The sequence below is a fragment of the Ranitomeya variabilis genome, chromosome 2, assembly GCF_051348905.1.
Source record: "Ranitomeya variabilis isolate aRanVar5 chromosome 2, aRanVar5.hap1, whole genome shotgun sequence".
Taxonomy (NCBI): Eukaryota; Metazoa; Chordata; class Amphibia; order Anura; family Dendrobatidae; genus Ranitomeya; species Ranitomeya variabilis.
In genome coordinates this window covers 185611240-185630917 of record NC_135233.1, presented here as the reverse complement: position 1 = coordinate 185630917, position 19678 = coordinate 185611240, and the positions used below count along the sequence as shown (strand labels likewise).

General features: G+C 41.9%; 1 protein-coding gene across 1 annotated transcript in view; it reads left to right on the top strand.

Moving 5' to 3' along the window:
• Positions 1-15087, top strand: part of SNX9 (sorting nexin 9) — a 204090-nt gene extending 189003 nt beyond the window's left edge. Inside the window, exons 14-18 of the mRNA XM_077283293.1 lie at positions 2471-2547; positions 2821-2910; positions 12629-12743; positions 12854-12945; positions 14401-15087. Of these exons, the coding sequence (XP_077139408.1) occupies positions 2471-2547; positions 2821-2910; positions 12629-12743; positions 12854-12945; positions 14401-14448 (422 nt within the window). The 3' untranslated portion in view covers positions 14449-15087. The remainder of the gene's footprint in view (positions 1-2470; positions 2548-2820; positions 2911-12628; positions 12744-12853; positions 12946-14400) is intronic.
• The last annotated feature ends 4591 nt before the right edge of the window (positions 15088-19678 follow it).

The following is a 19678-nucleotide window of genomic DNA, read 5'->3' as shown; positions in this document are numbered from 1 at the left end:
GTTTACAACAAGACTAATAGGAACCATTGATGACCAACAGTCCAAGGTTATGGGCATCCTGAGAAAGCATTGGGGAATATTGAGAACAGACCCAGATGTGGCCAAATGTATCTCCCCCTATCCGTCGGTTACGTATAGGAAGGGGAGATCAATCAAAGATCAAGTAGTGAGTAGCCACTACAATCCCCCAAAAAAAGTAGAGACATGGTTAACTAACAGGCCCCACAGCAAGCTGTCACTTTTTTATGCATTGTAGATGTGATCAATAATCTCCATCTTTTAAGTGAACCAATGAGATGGAGATTGTGGAGGTTAAATATAAGGTATGCGGCAGAAGGACTTATTAGATAGTAATGGGACTGCTGAGGATTTTCGCCGTGACGGTACCTGCCCAGATTCTGAGTGTGCTCTATTAGTTACTAGCTATTATGTTTGGCTGGAGGTGAATGACACGCCAGTGCGCATGCCCATAATCTGTTGTGGCTTAGGCTCGGTAGTGCACTGTCTGCGCATGTCCACAAAGTATGGACGGGCTTGCGCTCCATAAGGAGAGAGTTCAGTGCGCAATCCCGGAAGTGTGTACTCCTAATATAGAAAGGAGGTTTGGACGAGAAGCTGGCGTGCGTTCCATCTCATCCTCCATGCTCAGTGAAGGTATTGAATCTTATATGTACGCGCTGGTACAATAGGGTGACTTGGTAAATGAAGTTACATTATGTGCAGTAGCGTTTAGGTGAATTACGGTAACCGCACCTTTAAAGGAAATGTGGGACCTCCCTACACATCCACATTGATCATTCATCATTCTAGCCACTTCGGCGTGCTCCTATCTACAGTCCCCTGATGAGCCCCTATGGGAGAGGACGAAACGCGCAGGGACGGCACAAGAACACTGGGACAGATGACTAGATATGATCAGACAAATGACCAGATAAGTGGCCCATTATGGCGGTTTTTTGCAAGATAATTCACTGCATTATGAACCATGACTTGAATACTACGGTATCAGGCTGCGCTGTTTTTTGATATGTGGACACTAAGCCCAAGATAACTGGGATTTTTTGGCTTAATCAGCAAGTTATTTTTCCGCAATAGCGCGGCATCATCTTGTCACTAATTTAGAGCACTGTGATGAAACAAGGAAATTAATGATGTACTGATACTGATGTTTATTCACCCAATATGTTATCTGTGATATTAATGGCGATCTCAACATTTAGTGAGACCCTAATGGTATTGGGCTACGTCATGGTCATTGTGATACTAACGCAGTTAGTCTCTATCTAACCTATTATTTCTTTACTGGCCTAAGCATTTAGGGTGACTTTATTTCAATCATCAAATCATCAAAAAATCTCTCTTGAGGCCAGAGGTTGATATTTATTATATTCCGTCTGCAATTTTTTGCAGCTTTTTCTAGTTAGGGAGAGCCTTGTGTGAATGGTGTTGGGTTTGGGCGTGGGTAGTTGGTAGGGATATTTGAGGGACAGTCGACGAGGAGTGGGGGCGCCATATCGATTTTAGGGTGCCAACCTCCACTGTCAGGAAGGGCGAGTCTATTAGGAGCCCCTCAGGGTCACTCTCGGAATTTTTACCCTCATTGTGTACATTTTTGACCCCATTTGTACAACTTTACCCAGCCCTGGTGTTGGTTATTTAGAATATTGTTTGAATTTTATTATTAGTATTTTAGTGTATATCTAATAAAAAGTATCTTTTAAGGGTTTTTTTCTTTTTTGGTCTACCATTAATTATACCCTTTGAAATATTTCGTTTGGTGTTGTTAACGTTGTAGTTCCCACTGAGGAGGAAAAAATCCACAGTAAAATCTTACTTTTTCCTTGACAGAAAAAGGAGTTAAAAATCTAAATGGAAAAGAAATTGTTTGCAGCATAAACTTTGTTACTCATTTACCATCACCCGCCTTTATCTAGTGCAAGCCACTCTGTGGTCTGGGCAAAAATAGTAAGTGATGATGTCACCATTTCATTAGCTAACAGACCACCGCAGCCTGTGATTCTCAGGTGACTTGAGCAGTGTGCCCTCAAAAGTTTTATGATAACACATGCAGTGTTGGTGCAATGTGTAATCAAAAAACATTCATTGACACTCTAGTCACCTGACCAATGCAGCCAATCATAGCAGCAGGTGTCCGGAGGTTTGTGGAATGATGACATCACGACTTCCTGTCTGCACAGACAATGAGGCGACCTGCTTTGGATCCAGGTGGGTGTTTGTAGGTGAGTAGGACTGAGTTTATTTCTTACACTTAATGTCCCCTGAGCAAAGTTATATTTTGCCTGGATGACCCTTTAAAACCTTACCAGTCTGCCTGCAACTGTATTTTTCATTGTACTTTTTGTGCGCAATTCCATGTAAATATTTTGCAGCATTTTGAACCTTGAGTGAATTTATTTTATTAGTTTATTTTCAGCATTTCAAATTACAGCAAAAGTCTTTTGTTCCACAGGTGAAACTGATTTAAACAACGCTATAACAGAGGCTGGGAAAACGTATGAAGCAATAGCCAATTTGGTGGAAGAGCAGGTAAAGTAGCAAATACACTTGGGCTCAAGTCACATTTGGCAACTGCCGTATATAATTACTTAATAAAATTAGAATATTGATTTGCATCATTTTGCATTATGCTCAGTGATGGCATCCATGCTGAATTACCTGTACTGGTACATTGTGGAATAAAGCATTGGTTACTTTGGGGGGTTTATTTTGTGTGCGTCTCTGTCTATGACCTTACAGTGACTTGCTCAATTTTATATTTTTCTGTATATTTTTTCATATCTTTTATTGTTTGTTTTTCAGCCAAAAAAAGATCTTCACTACCTGATGGAAACCAATCATGAGTATAAGGGCTTTTTAAGCTGCTTTCCAGATATTATCTCTGCTCACAAGGTTTTTTTTTTCTACAATTTTTTTTTATTCCTTAAAGAGATTGTCTGGTCCAAATCGATAAGTCCGTAGTCACTCTGTGTGACTGCAGACTTTTGAATCCCACTGTATACTTTGCGCTGGAAGGATTCACCGGTTTCCGACCCAGGACCGGAGAGTATCTATGCATTATACATACTAGTGGGCGTGGCCTAGCTTCATACACTTGTATTGAGCGAGGCAGCACCGTGTCTAGTGGGTGTGGTCAGGCCCGGATTGGCAATCTGCAGAGGCGCGCAGATGCCTGCTGGGCCGGCGGCTCAGAGCTACAAAATGTGCCGCAGACCCTTTAAATCTTCTGCAAAGGCTCTGGTGCACGCGCTGACAAGGGCCACGGCGGCCCGCGTCAGCACCTGACCTTGGCTCTCTTTTGTGCTTGCGCGAATGGCTGCGCCCCTTGTCAAGGGCGGCAAGCAGGAGAGCGCGCGCACCTGTGCCTGTGCAGAAGTTTGAAAAGGCCGCCGCGGCACAGACAGGACACCTGCCTGAGCATCCACTCCTCAGCACCTCTGACGCTGGCTGGACAATGGATCCTCCTCACCCTTCCCCCATCTCAGGTGAGTACCAGGATGAAAGCTTTTTTATGTATATACTGCACTTGCAGTTTGACCTATATAATGTGTATACACTGCTGTATGTACAATATGTAGGTGACACTGCTGTATATAATCACTGTATCACGTATAATGTATGTACAGCAGTCTATATACATTATATAGGTGATACCGTGACTACTGTGTATACGTTATATAGGTGACACTTCTCTCTCTCTCTATACTGTGACTATACACTGCAATCACAGTATCACCTATATATTGTATATACAGCATTTGCAGTATCACCTAATGTATGACTGCTGTATATAAAATATATAAGTGATACTGCAATTATATACCGCAGTATAATGATAATAAAGCCTATACTCTGCACCCGTGCCGACGCCATTCCCGCAGTGGCTGTGATAACTCCCCAGGGCTGTGATGCAGTGTTGTGACACATGATGCCCAGTGCCAATCAGCGCTGGTGTCACTGCCTTCGCCTTCGGACAAACTGAACACGAAGAGGAAGTCCAGGATGAGCTGCTTGATCCCGCACTTCCTTTTTATGTTTGGTTTGTCCGAAGATGGAGACCGTGACATCAGCGCTGATTGGCACCAGGCATGTGTCACAACACCACATCATAGCCCCAGGGAGTCATCACAGCCACTGTGGGAACAGCGCCGACACGGTAGCTGAGTATAGGCTTTATTATTTTATCGGGGCAGAACATTTAGGGGCTGTCCTAGTACTGGGCAAACCGTTAAAAATTCAGTGCCGCTAAGATATATATATATATATAAAACAAATTATAATGTTTATATTGCACATAAAAACATATACTCAACACTACAGATTTTCAACACAAATTAACTAAATGACTACCTATGTATTTATAGTATTTTATTTTCAACTCATTCAAGAGCCTTTTGATAAACAACATTTTTGGTTTTTCCTTCCGGTGCAAAGATGATCAGATTTTTGACAGTTCCAACTCTTGAACAGGCCATGTAAAGCTAACCATGAGAAAAGCATGGAGATTGCAAATCGATCTCTACTACTTACAAGGACTGTCCTTGAGCCTTGTTAATGGACATTGCAAATGCCAGTCGAAGTGGAAACTGGAGGCGTTTAAAATCACAAGGCAAATCAGATGGAATGAGTGGAATTCTTGGAATGAAAAGGTCCTCTCCTTTGGCACATCCTGTCTCCTGAGCTGTGTATCTAATCCTATCCTGTGTGATACTGTTTGCTGTGTCCTGCATCTAATCCTATCCTGTGTGATACAGTCTGCTGAGCCTTGTATCTAATCCTATCCTGTGTGATACTGTCTGTTGAGCCGTGTTTCTAATCCTATCCTGTGTGATACTGACTGCTGAGCCGTGTATCTAATCCTATCCTGTGTGATACTGACTGCTGAGCTGTGTATCTAATCCTATCCTGTATGATACTGTCTGCTGAGCTGTTTATCTAATCCTATCCTGTATGATACTGTCTGCTGAGCTGTTTATCTAATCCTATCCTGTGTGATACTGTCTGCTGAGCTGTTTATCTAATCCTATCCTGTGTGATACTGACTGCTGAGCCGTGTATCTAATCCTATCCTGTGTGATACTGACTGCTGAGCTGTGTATCTAATCCTATCCTGTATGATACTGTCTGCTGAGCTGTTTATCTAATCCTATCCTGTGTGATACTGTCTGCTGAGCTGTTTATCTAATCCTATCCTGTGTGATACTGACTGCTGAGCCGTGTATCTAATCCTATCCTGTGTGATACTGACTGCTGAGCTGTGTATCTAATCCTATCCTGTATGATACTGTCTGCTGAGCTGTTTATCTAATCCTATCCTGTATGATACTGTCTGCTGAGCTGTTTATCTAATCCTATCCTGTGTGATACTGACTGCTGAGCTGTGTATCTAATCCTATCCTGTGTGATACTGGGCTCCCCTGCAGTCTGTCGGCACGGTAATAAATTATGTTATTTCCTGCTTTACAGAAGGACGATAACACCATAGAAATGATAAGAATAATAGGCCTCAGTTACCACAACTGGCTACAAGGAAAACTGTTGCTCATAGCAACCAATCACAGCTCAGCTTCTTAAAGAGCTCTGGTGAAATGAAAAATGCTTAGTGATTGGTTGCTATGTGGAGTCGACATGGCCGATATGTACACACACACACATACTGTACAGACCAAAAGTTTAGACCACCTTCTCATTTAACCCCTTAAGCCCCAAGGGTGGTTTGCACGTTAGTGACCGGGCCAATTTTTACAATTCTGACCACTGTCCCTTTATGAGGTTATAACTCTGGAACGCTTCAACGGATCCTGGTGATTCTGACATTGTTTTCTCGTGACATATTGTACTTCATGATAGTGGTAAAATTTCTTTGATATAACTTGCGTTTATTTGTGAAAAAAAAATGGAAATTTGGCGAAAATTTTGCAATTTTCCAGCTTTGAATTTTTATGCCCTTAAATCACAGAGATATGTCACACAAAATACTTAATAAGTAACATTTCCCACATGTCTACTTTACATCAGCACAATTTTGGAAACAAATTTTTTTTTTGTTTAGGGAGTTATAAGGGTTAAAAGTTGACCAGAAATTTCTCATTTTTACATCACCATTTTTTTTAGGGACCACACCACATTTGAAGTCACTTTGAGGGGTCTATATGATAGAAAATACCCAAGTGTGACACCATTCTAAAAACTGCACCGCTCAAGATGCTCAAAACCACATTCAAGAAGTTTATTAACCCTTCAGGTGTTTCACAGGAATTTTTGGAATGTTTAAAAAAAAAAAAAAAAAAAAAACATTTAACTTTTTTTTCACAAAAAATTTACTTCAGCTCCAATTTGTTTTATTTTACAAAGGGTAACAGGAGAAAATGGGCCCCAAAAGTTGTTGTACAATGTGTCCTGAGTACGCTGATACCCCATATGTGATCGAAAACTACTTTTGAGGCACAGGCAAAGCTCAGAAGGGAAGAAACGCCATTTGCTGCACTTGTTTGATGGTGCCATGTTACATTAGCAGAGCCCCTGAGGTGCCAACACTGCAGAATTCCCCATAAGTGACCCTATTTTACAAGCTAAACCTTTCAATGTATTCATGTAGTGGTGCAGTGATTATATTGACACCACTGGTGTATCACAGACTTTTGCAGCTTTGGGCAGTGAAGAAAAAATAATTTACATTGTTACCACCAAGATTGTGTGTTAACCCCAAGTTTTACATTTTCACACTGGGAAATGGGTAAAAATGGAACCAAAATTTGTCCCACAATTTCTATTGAATGTAGAAATAGACACACAGAGAGACTTGGGAAGGACCGAGGGCTATTTGCCTCCTGGAGCACATATTTTCCTAGAATAGTTTGTGGATTCCATATAAATAGTCCCTAAGTGCTAGAAAAGCAGAATCCCCCCTCAAGTGACCACATTTTATAAAGAATAACCATTTGGGAATTTTTCTACAGATGTAGTGATGATTTTGACTCCATGGGTGTTTTCCAGAAACAAGCAGCAATGGATGTTGCTGAGTGAAAATTGCAAACTGCCATTGTAGTGACCACTACGCTGTAGTGACCAGTGCATTATGCCCAGCTCATGCTTCTGGAAATTCTGTAAATTGGGCAGGCTATCATCACTACAGAAATGCTAAACGTGGGCGCTCAATGTGGTTTAGGCATACTGGGGCTCAAAAGGGAGGGGGGGACATTTTCATTTGGGAGCAGAGAATTTGCTGAACTTCTTTTTTTTTTTTTTTTTGGGGGGGGGGGCAGTCGCAATTTCACTTTTCCAGAACCTTTGTTCTACCAATAACATGGAGGCCCACTATATTTCCGTTAACAGATGACGGACCTGAGTGAGGGCTTACTTTTTTGTGGATTGACTTGAAGCTTTTATTGGGAACATTTTACATAACATTTATGATCATATTTATCCATTGCTCTACGCTGAGTAGTTACATCGGGGTTTCCATCTTAATCTCCGAGGGATGTGAAAGATGAAACTCCCAATGGATTCATTCACTATAGTTAGGCAGCAGAGTTACTGAAGACTCTGTATTTCCTCTGTTCGGCGTTGTCCTTTTTCAGAAGTGCACAAAACTGTGTCCTACAGCACTTTTATGCAATCCTAGAAAGACTGACGATCACCGGTCCTATGGCATCCACAGTGCCTCCATCTGCCTCATTATAGGGAATCTTCCACTGGGGTTCTGTCTGAATCGCGTATCTCAGAGATTTACACGGAAACCCCCCCCCTCGGTGCAAGCGCTCAGCGTAGAGCGCGGGATAATTGGGCGACAAGCCTTACTGCGATCTTTGGGAGGCAGAATGAAAAAAATCAACAGCATGTGAAGAATTGGTTTTATTTATTCTTTACTCCATTCCTCGTGCGGTATAAGTGAGTAGGTAACTTTATTTTTCGGGTCAGTGCAATTACAGCGATACCAAATTTATATCGTTTTTTTATGTTTGACCGCTGTCGCATACCAAAAGACACTTTTTTTTTTGCGAAAACTAGGTTTTGCATCACAATATGTAGACAGCTATAATTTTTCCATATTTCAGCTGACAGTCATGTGAGGGCTTGTTTCTAGCAGGACGAGCTGACATTTTATTGGTACCATTTTTGGGCACATGCCATTTTTTGATTGCTTTCTATTCCGCTTTTTGTGCAACCAGGAATTGCTTTTTTTTTTAATATTGTGAGATAGCGCTCACTAACGGGTTGGGGAATTCTCGCTTGGCAATGAGATAAATGCACAAGGGCACGGTTTTTAACACAAAAAAAGTCTATCCGGTTTATTCAGGTATCATAAACCGCAACCATGAACAGTTCATTACATCACTTCATATACGGCTTCATCTCGCAGACACTAAACATGCTGGACCTTACTTTTTCCAGTTGCCATGGGTGACCGCATGCCGCACAGTTCATTAGTTCATGGAATACAATAAGCACCAACAGTCTGTGGAGGTATCTTTCGGGAGTTTCTGCTCCACCTGCTGACTCCTTGTCAGGCCTCTCTCCCTGGGAAAGCTGCCTTACGGGGATCACCAACTTGCCTGACAGGCATACACCAGTCGGTTCCAGACCCACCGGGTCCGAGTAGCTTCCCCAACACAGTAGCCGTCATCAGCTCTGCAGGTCCTTGGCTTCACCTCGTGCTCTTCAGGGATCCGATCCACACACACAGGACCTCCCAACACAGAGGCCACTCAGGATCACGGCCTCACCAGGTGCTCTTCAGGGATCCGGTCCCCACTCTGGACCTCCCAACACCCAGGCCACTCAGGACCACGATCTCACCAGGTGCTCTTCAGTTTCCTGTCACCACTGTGAACCTCCCAACACCCAGGCCACTCAAGTCCATGGCCTCACCAAGTGCTCTTCAGGGATCTGGTCCCCACTCTGGACCTCCCAACACCCAGGCCTTTCGTCTTACAGGACCTTCCAGCCCAGAACCATTCAGGTCTATACACAGGGACCATGTGACCACACCCTGGTCACATTATATACTTGTAACCACTCCCATAGGTGAGAGGTATGTGTGTGTGGCTAGTTTGACACTCTCAGCTCTCATAACTAGCCCTGCTAGCCTCCCTCTAAAACCACAATTAGTTGTGGGACTACAGGTCCCAGAACAACCTTACTTCAGGCTGACAGCGCAGAGTATCTTCCTCTGTGACACACATACCGGTCATTCACAATAATGCCAGACTTTGTCTCATCACCATAGTTATGCCTGCGACTGCCATGCATTCCTATGGCCTCAATACGCCTCCATGCGTATTCTGAGGAGACCATGAAGCGCCCCCTACTTGTAACAGTGGTCACGGCATCACAAAATATATACCGTTCTGTGTGTTGTAAAAGTGGTAAGTCAGCTTTATTCTTCGGGTCAGTACGATTACATTGATACCAAATTTTTTTTTTATGTTTTTTTTTTTTTTATGTTTTGACGCTTTTACACAATAAAACTATTTTATAGAAAAAATAATTGTTTTTGCATCACTTTATTTTGAGAGCTATAACTTTTTTACCTTGCTGATGGAGCTGTATGATGGCTTGTTTTTTGCGGGACAATATGATGTACTTGTTTTATTTACATTCATCTTTTTTTTCGCATTTTATTGCACTTTTTCTTCAGCGGTATGATGATAAAGCATTGTTTTGTTTTTACAGTGTTCATTGAAGGGGTTAACTGGTGAGACATTTTTACAGAGCAGGGTTTTTCGGATGCAGCAATACCAAATATGGTAGATAGGCAGGGAAGGAGGCATCTCAGGTTTTGCCCTCTGCAGGCATTGCAAAGCCACCTTCCCTGAATGACCCCACAGCCATCTTGCAATTGGGGGACTCCATTCACTGCTCAATGCTCCTCTATGTCGCTGTCACTACTGCGGCATCAGAGGGATTAAATGCCTGCGATCCGTGCTAGCACCGATCGTTGGTGTTGCTGCAGGGTTTCAGCTCTCACACAGAGCTGACACCCATTCGCTGCTGCACTCAGCGTCAGGCCATGGGATTGTGGCGCTGTACATATACTGCAGTATATGTACAGCACATGTCGGGAAGGGGTTAAATATCCAACTGGTTCGTGACAGGAAAAAGGTTCTCCATCCCTGCTATAGTGTATACTCCAAAGAATCCAGGGAAGTTGTTGAAAAAAGTGAGGCTTATTTCCCATAACACATGCACTCATCAATATCGAAGGGCTCAGCCAATAGTTGGTGATGAAGATGATGGTGGAAATAACCTCCCATACATCCATGTTAGATTTCGGACTGCTGACCTTTTTATTCTCAAAGCGATATTGTCACTGGTGTGTCAGGTGTGACAGACAGTTATCCTGGATCCGGCTGTAGAAGGTCAATACGATTAGCTCTGCAAGCACCTTCTTGATTTTTGCATCTCTGTTATGGAGTGATATCCTTCTCCCTCAAGGACCTAACCGTTACCTCCACCTTTTGCTGCTAATTAATACACCCTTGCTGAAGGTTTAAATACCTTCGGTCTCTTCATCTAGGTGCTGGTGTTAGCTCAATTTCCCTCTGTCTGTTGGCTAGTGTCTTCTTGGAGTACTCTTGGAGTATTGCTGGTGTGATATCTTGGTGGTCTTCTCAAGCTAAGTGTATCCCCTTGTTTGTCCTCTCTGTCTTTAGTTGTAGTGGGGACTGACTAGCATAACCCCGTCCCCTCTCTATCCAGGGCCTATCGCTAGGGTTAGGCAGGGATTAGGTTCCTGTTCGGTGATAGGTGCGGAACCTATTTAGTGATCCCTCAGTGACTTGCCCCCCTATTTTACATACTGTATAGCTTATTGTTTGGAAAAAAAATTACATTCATCATGCAGGCAGCACCTGCACTGCAGCATGATCGGATATATAATATCCATATATTCATTTTATTTAGTGATAAAAATTTAATGAGAAAAAAAAAATTGTTCCTCAAAATGGCGCCGGCCATGCCTGTGCAGTTGCATAATTTGAAACATGATAGAGGTTAATGCGCAGCCGCCACCGCCATTTTGCTAGAGGGAAAAAAATTGTCTCCAGCAAGATGGCGCCGGCCACACCTGTGCAGTAGCATCTACCGGCGATCCGATAAATGCTACTGCGCAGGTGCGGCCGGCACCATCTTGGTGGAGTCCACGTGGCTCGCACCCAGAGGATGCAGATACAGATGAATGCAATGGTGAAACAGGGAGCCGTCGGCTGTGACAGTCCTTTTACTGTATGCGAGGGTCATCATGCTGTGTGACGTATCATACGGTGAGTAGGGGGCATTTTTGTCGACATCATACTCTATGAAGGCCATGAAAGAGTTATCGAAGTGGGTGATTACACTAAGGAGCTTCAATAAGGGCAAAATTATGTTAATGTAGAAATACATGTCCCTCTCACTGTTTTTAATGGTTGAGGTATACCCTTCTGTGACTTCACATATGCATCTTGACACCCCATCTATTCCGACGAATGTGTTTGTTTGAGGGTTTGTTTTGGGGGGGCAAATAGGACTTTTGCTATGGGGGCCCAATAATTTTCATGTATGCCCCTGGTTACATGAATATTTAGGTACCTTTTTAAGATGTGCCATACACCATCTTTTGTTGTGAGACAATCCTAGTCCATAGAAAAGCATATGCAATTCAATTTACGTGTCATTGCAATACAATATAGTTTTGCAGATACAAATTAGTCAAAGGTCACTTGATTTTAAAAGGGATCTCCAAGAATGTAATAAAATGTTTCCTCCCCCTCACTTAGTTAAAACAGCAGCCTGTCCTACTCGCTTGTCAGGACGGGCTGCAGTCTGAAGAAATGCAGTTCCTGAGACCTGTGTCTCAACTGACAGAAGAGCTGTATAGTAAGCACCCATGCCTTATCTGCTAGAGAAGTGTGTGACCGGAGAAGAAATAAATCTTTTCCATGTTTGATAGAGCATGAAGGACTGAGTCTGGAGAAAAAAATCCACTGTACTTTTTCTGATGAGGAGATTTATTTCTTCTGATGTTGCAGACCCTTGTCCAGCAGCTCACTGTATGTATATAGGCTTAGGTCTTTTCTATTTGTGCTTAGATCTTTTGTCAGTTGAGAAGCAGGTCTTGCTAGCTGTGTCTTCTCAGACCCGTTTTGACACATAACTAGAATGGGCTGCCATATGAATTATATGATGGAGGCCATTCTACTACGTTCTTTGAGAGCTCCTTTAAATAGGTGTAACAAAGAATCCAGAAATATAGTGTACCACATCCTAAAAATCTGTGTTATGGTCAGTTAACATGGACTGATCAGTGACACAATATGACCACCGATTGGTAAATCAAACTAAATGATGCGCATTTGTCAATCTATACTAGACAGAGGGTGCCATAGTTCTTGGCAGCATAAGTCTTGTTAACATAAGAAAATACACTGCGGAGAACGATGATTATTTTTTCTTTTTCTTGGTCATCAGGTGATTGACTGCCTGTTTACACAGCAAAATAATCGTGAAATGATCGATTTTAACCATGCTCATTCACGATTATCTTGCAATGTATATGCAGCTAAACTTATACAGTTATTGCAGATGCCTATCTGCTCTTTAAAATATTTTGCTTGCTTTAACATTACAGGCAGCCATTGAAAAAGTAAAGGAAAGTGATAAATTGGTGGCAACTAGTAAAATTACTCAGCAGGACAAAGTAAACATGGTGAAGAGAGTGAGCACAATGTCATTTGGACTTCAAGGTAATGTGTGTATATATAGAGAGAGAACAAAAGTACCTGCTGTGTAATCTGGCATTGACTCTTATTCAAGTTACTTTTCTACTTCCTGGTGTTTTTTGTTTTGCCTATAGCGGAAATGAATCATTTTCACTCCAATCGAATTTATGATTATAACAGCGTCATTCGTCTGTACTTGGAGCAGCAGATAGAGTTTTACGAAACGGTAAGATTTTCGTTTTATCATCCTTGTAAATCACCATCTGCTAATGTACTGTGAGTTCTATGGCCAAGGAGAGTGCAAGTTTCAAAGCGAACCTGTCAGCTGTTTTGGCCGCTATAAGATGTGGCCACCGCCTTTCAGGGCTTATCTACAGTATTCTATAATGCTGTAGATAAGCCCCCAATCCGACCTGCAAAACAAGAAAAATAAGTTTTATTATACTCACCTGGGGGGGGTCCGGTGCGGTCCGGTCCGATGGGTGCTGCAGGTCCGAGACCTCCCATCTTCTTGCGGCGAAGCCCTCCTGCTTGCTTCATGGTCCCCGGCATCGCGCTCCTGCACAGGCGTACTTATGTGCCCTGTTAAGGGCAGAGCAACGTACTGCAATGCGCAGGCGCCGGGTAAGGTCAGAGAGGCTCTGTGCACTGCAGGAATTTACTCTGCCCTCAACAGGGCAGAGAAGTATACCTGCGTAGGAGCGCGATGGCGGAGAGCTATGAATCAAGCAGGAGGGTGGCATTTCGAGAAGATGGGAGGCGCCGGACCTGCGACACCCATCGGACTGGACTGCCCTGCAGGTGAGTATAATAAAACTTATTTTTCTTCTCTCGGAGATCAGATCGGGGGCTTATCTGCAGCATTTTAGAATGCTGTAGATAGGCCCTGAAAGGCAGTAGCCGTGTCTTAGAACGGCCAAAACAGCTGACAGATTCCCTTTAAAGAGTACATTTCAGTGAATTTTGGTGGCACTTGATTATTCTATGTCCTCACGCTAATGATGCGCCCTCCATGTTCGGTTTACAGTACTGGCTTTCCCAATGCGGTGTCAATCATCAATGAGGGAGGCAGGGGTGTACAAAACATGCAGATGTAACCGTTCCCTGCAGCGCTCAGACACGTCAAAGGTGGTTCAAAGCACCTTAATTTTCAAATTTAAGTGCTCTTCATTTTCAGAATGGAGCAGTGCAATTCGAAATCTATATGTATAACTCTAAAGGGGCTCTATTCACAAGGAGCCTAGGTCCCAGATTCATCAAGACTGGTTATTTTCTTGCCGATCTTGATGAATGGGCATGATGGAGTCAGATGCTCCTGATTCATGAAGAGGTGTACATCTCTGATGAGTGGTTTGCGCCTATGTATACCGTGCTAGAAAACCCACTGCAGCACCCAGCTCTGTACATTTTGTCGTAGCTGGGTGAAATTGGTGTGAAAATGCTGAAAGTTGCAGAATATTTGCACAGCCAGAGTTGGGCCAAAATTTAGCCATTTTTCCAAGCAATTTTCACCAGAATTCCGGCAAAATGGCTTTTTATAAATCGGGGCCTGTGTGCTTAATTTACAGTACATACTATTGAGAAATTGATTTTACATCATATGAGAATAAACATAAATGCCACACAATACAGTGTGTTAACACAGTTAAGCATACATGTACATGTATTTTTTTGTTTTCAGATTGCTGAGAAGCTAAAACAAGCACTTGCCCGCTTTCCTGTCCTGTAAATATTCCAGTACCCATATTTGAAGGATATTTCCAAGTGCCTATCTGTGTATAATTGTGAACGTTGCAAAATAGCCCTTGGACGTTGCCCACAAAAGGATGAGCTGGCAGCTTACATTGCAAGTACAGAAGATTTGTGTACGGGAGATGGTCAAGTTGAAGCCAGTTATATTTTTGAGAGAGCTTTTTCCTAGTGCACTTAAATATAACAGTTTACGAAATACATGTCCATGTTAAGTTCATATCTGAACATTATATATAGTACATCACAGCTTTCTGCTTCTCAGCTTGGTCTCTGCTAAAGGACAGAGAATCCTTAGGAGGATGACACCAGAAAGAGCCTCAGTTCACTTTTGTGCCTTTTTGCCGGTGACTACCACAACTGCCTATTTGATTGGACCTTAATTTTTGAAGAAATTGAAATGTTATATTGGCTAACGAACAACTGAAAACATTTTAAGTGCACAGGAAATAATTATTTTTACTTGTGCTGCATTCATTGTGCAATCTACATGTAATACACACCATTGTCTTTGCCCAGCCTTGTTACAACTAATTTTTAATCAAACTTGGCTGTGCAGCTCAGGTTAAAAAAAAAAAGTTTCTTTTTCTATTAATAAACAAGGGAAACTTCTATATCACCTATGAATGGAAAATTCATTTGTTTCTACTATAATTAAATAAATGCTTACACCTCAGTCTATGAACTTCATATAATTTTGTTTTAATATTTAAACTGGATATTGGTTTTACGTTTCCACCAGCCAAGCTGGACATCTTATTGTACTGTACCTCTGGTTTTACCCATCATGAGATGTTTATTGTGTGGCAGCTTGGTAATGAAACCCCTTTTTATAGATCATCATCAGTTGAACCAGATGATGATATTTTTCACTAAGTGGCAGGATTACTTACTAATTACTGATAGATTTCAGCTAGTGACTTTCCAGGGCTTTTTGCACCTCTCTTTTTTCATGTGTTCAATACTTTTCCCTGTGTCATTTCTCATTATTACACATAACTTAATTCATGGACATCTATGGTTTGATTTCTTTGACTATGTGGACAAGATGGATTCTTACCAACATCTGGTGAGATTTTTAAGTCAATAGCACATTTAGAAAACTATTTACTTAGAAAATTGGTGACGTGTTCAATACTTAAATCACTGCTGTGTATATACAGGTGCATATCACAAAATTAGAATACCATCAAAAGGTTAATTTATTTCAGTTCTTCAATACAAAAAGTGAAACTCATACAGTTAGGTCCATATATATTTTGACAGAGACAACATTTTTCTAATTTTGGTTATTGACATTACCACAATGAATTTTAAACAAAACAATTCAGATGCAGTTGAAGTTCAAACTTTCAGCTTTCATTTGAGGGTATCCACATTAAAATTGGATGAAGGGTTTAGGAGTTTCAGCTCCTTAACATGTGCCACCCTATTTTTAAAGGGACCAAAACTAATTGGACAATTGACTCCAAGGCTATTTCCTTCGTTATGTCATTCTCAATTAAGCAGATAAAAGGCCTGGAGTTGATTTGAGGTGGGTGCTTGCATTTGGATGGTTTTGCTGTGAAGTAAACATGTGGTCAAAGGAGCTTTCCATGCAGGTGAAACAAGCCATCCTTAAGCTGCGAAACAGAAAAAAACATCAGAGAAATATTACAATATTAGGAGTTGCAAAATCTACAGTTTGGTACATCCTGAGAAAGAAAGAAAGCAAGCACTGGTGAACTCATCAATGCAAAAAGACCTGGGCGCCCACGGAAGACAACAGTGGTGGATGATCGCAGAATAATCTCCATGGTGAAGAGAAACCCCTTCACAACAGCCAAACCAAGTGAACAACACTCTCCAGGAGGAGGTTATAGACATTATCATAATGAATTTTAAACAAAACAATTCAGATGCAGTTGAAGTTCAGACTTTCAGCTTTCATTTGAGGGTATCCACATTAAAATTGGATGAAGGGTTTAGGAGTTTCAGTTCCTTAACATGTGCCACCCTGTTTTTAAAGGGACCAAAAGTAATTGGACAGATTCAATAATTTTAAATAAAATGTTCATTTGTAGTACTTGGTTGAAAACCCTTTGTTGGCAATGACTGCCTGAAGTCTTGAACTCATGGACATCACCAGACGCTGTGTTTCCTCCTTTTTGATGCTCTGCCAGGCTTTCACTGCGGTGGTTTTCAGTTGCTGTTTGTTTGTGGGCCTTTCTGTCTGAAGTTTAGTCTTTAACAAGTGAAATGCATGCTCACTTGGGTTGAGATCCGGTGACTGACTTGGCCATTCAAGAATATTCCACTAATTCGCTTTAATAAACTCCTGGGTTGCTTTGGCTTTGTTTTGGGTCATTGTCTATGTGTAGTATGAAACAACGACCAATCAGTTTGGCTGCATTTGGCTGGATCTGAGCACACAGTATGTCTCTGAGTACCTCAGAATTCATTTGGCTGCTTCTGTCTTGTCACATCATCAATAAACACCAGTGACCCAGTGCCACTGGCAGCCATGCATACCCAAGCCATCACACTGCCTCCACCATGTTTTACAGATGATGTGGTATGCTTTGGATTATGAGCTGTACCATGCCTTCGCCATGCTTTTCTCTTTCCATCATTCTGGTAGAGGTTGATCTTGGTTTCATCTGTCCAAAGAATGTTCTTCCAGAACTGTGCTGGCTTTTTTAGATGTTTTTTTTTAGCAAAGTCCAGTCTAGCCTTTTTATTCTTGATGTTTATGAGTGGTTTGCACCGTGCAGTGAACCCTCTGTATTTACTTTCATGCAGTCTTCTCTTTATGGTAGATTTGGATATTTTATGGAGATTATTCTGCGATCATCCACCACTGTTGTCTTCCTTGGGCGCCCAGGTCTTTTTGCATTGATGAGTTCACCAGTGCTTTCTTTCTTTCTCAGGATGTACCAAACTGTAGATTTTGCAACTCCTAATATTGTAATATTTCTCTGATGTTTTTTTTTTGTTTCGCAGCTTAAGGATGGCTTGTTTCACCTGCATGAAGAGCTCCTTTGACCGCATGTTTACTTCACAGCAAAACCATCCAAATGCAAGCACCCACCTCAAATCAACTCCAGGCCTTTTATCTGCTTAATTGAGAATGACATAACGAAGGAAATAGCCTTGGAGTCAATTGTCCAATTAGTTTTGGTCCCTTTAAAAATAGGGTGGCACATGTTAAGGAGCTGAAACTCCTAAACCCTTCATCCAATTTTAATGTGGATACCCTCAAATGAAAGTCTGAACTTCAACTGCATCTGAATTGTTTTGTTTAAAATTCATTGTGGTAATGTCTATAACCAAAATTAGAAAAATGTTGTCTCTGTCCAAATATATATGGACCTAACTGTATGAGTTTCACTTTTTGTATTGAAGAACTGAACTAAATTAACTTTTTGATGATATTCTAATTTTGTGATATGCACCTGTATATACACAGCAGTGATTTAAGTATTGAACACGTCACCAATTTTCTAAGTAAATAGTTTTCTAAATGTGCTATTGACTATATGATGTATTTGAAGTGTTTATTTCTGTTATTGTTGATGATTATGGCTTTGTCACGCCATTCTGTTTTTATCTGGTTTTCGGCCTGACAATGCATGTCTTTGCTTTAACCCTTTGCTCCTTTCCCCCTAATTGAGCTGGGATACTGTTGGCTATTACCTGTATGGAGCCTTCTCAGTTCCATGCTTTGCTGCGTAGCCATACATGGGTGGTTAGGTCTTTGCTCTGCTGCATGACCATCCGCTTGTGCGGTCCCTGGTTGCCACTGTGGAAGCTGTCCGTGGGTTGCGAGGTCATTTGCAGCTGGTGCATGACTTTCCACGTGTGTCTGGGCATGCAGTTGCTGCCAGGTGCCCTAAGCCACAGTTCCCGCACTGATTGTGCTGTAATGGTTTCTGTTTGTGCTTAGGGCATGCGTGGCCACACCTCCCCTGCTTTCATCAGGGTTAGTGTGTGTACTTGAAATGCTGTCCCCAGCCAATTGCTGAGGGGCAGCTCCTATATAAAGTCCCCCTGCCCTATGGACAGGGGCTGAACTACTCACAAAGCTCCTGAACTTTGCTATGTGTGTTTGTTTTCCTGCACTTTTCCTGTCTATGTTTTGGTACCAAAGTCCTTGCCTCTATTCCTGTTTTGTCCTGTTCTGGCACCTGTCCTGGAGGCGGTATATCCAGGCCCGAATCCTTGATCCCGTACCTGTCCTGTACCTGAACCTGTCTGAACTGTGTCTGCTGTGATTACACGGTGTTCCAAATTTATATGCAAATAATATTTCCTCATATTTTCTCTAAATTACCTATCTGAATTGCAGTCATTGTTATTTTCCAGTCATCTACTATTCTAGTATAATTGCAATGTTTTGGAACAAACTGCCTATGAAAACAGTATATTTTTATAAAAAAATAAACACTCAAAGTGCATGTTACAAATTATTATGCACAGCAGAGTTTTCAATCTTTTTTTTTTATATTGAGCAAAAAAATGGTCAATTGTGAAGTTATAAGCATTATCAGCTTATTACAAAATGAAATCAAACAGTTTTCAAGTGAAAACTTTATTCTAGGTGATGTTACATTTGCACATAGGACCCCTTGTTGGAAAGAAGCTTCTGAACTCTCTCGTCCATTGAATTTGTCAGTTTTTGGATGGTTTCTGCTTCAATTGTTGCATGTGGACAGAATACCCTCCCAGAGCTGTTGCTTAGATGTGAACTGCCTCCCGCCATCATAGACACTCCTTTTGATGATGCTCCAGAGGTTCTCAATGGGGTTGAGGTCAGAGGAAGATGGTGGCCACACCATAAGTTTGTCCTCTTTTATGCCCATAGCAGCCAGAGATGCAGATGTGTTTTTTGCAGCATGAGACGGTGCATTATCATGCATGAAAATGATCTTGCTGCAGAAAGCACGGTTCTTCCTCTTGAACCATGGCAGGAAGTGTTGTTTTAGAAACTCCACATAGATTATGGAGTTCATCTTTACCCCTTCAGGGATCATAAAGGGGCCGACAATCTCTCTCCCCATGATTCCAGCCCAAAACATTACTCCACCTCCTCCTTGTTGGCGCCTTAGCAGCGTTTTCATGGGGTGTCCATCAACCATCCATCCTCCACTCCATCCATCTGGACCATCGAGCGTTGCACGGCACTCATCGGTGAACAAAACAGTTTGGAAGTCAGTCTTCATGTATCGTTT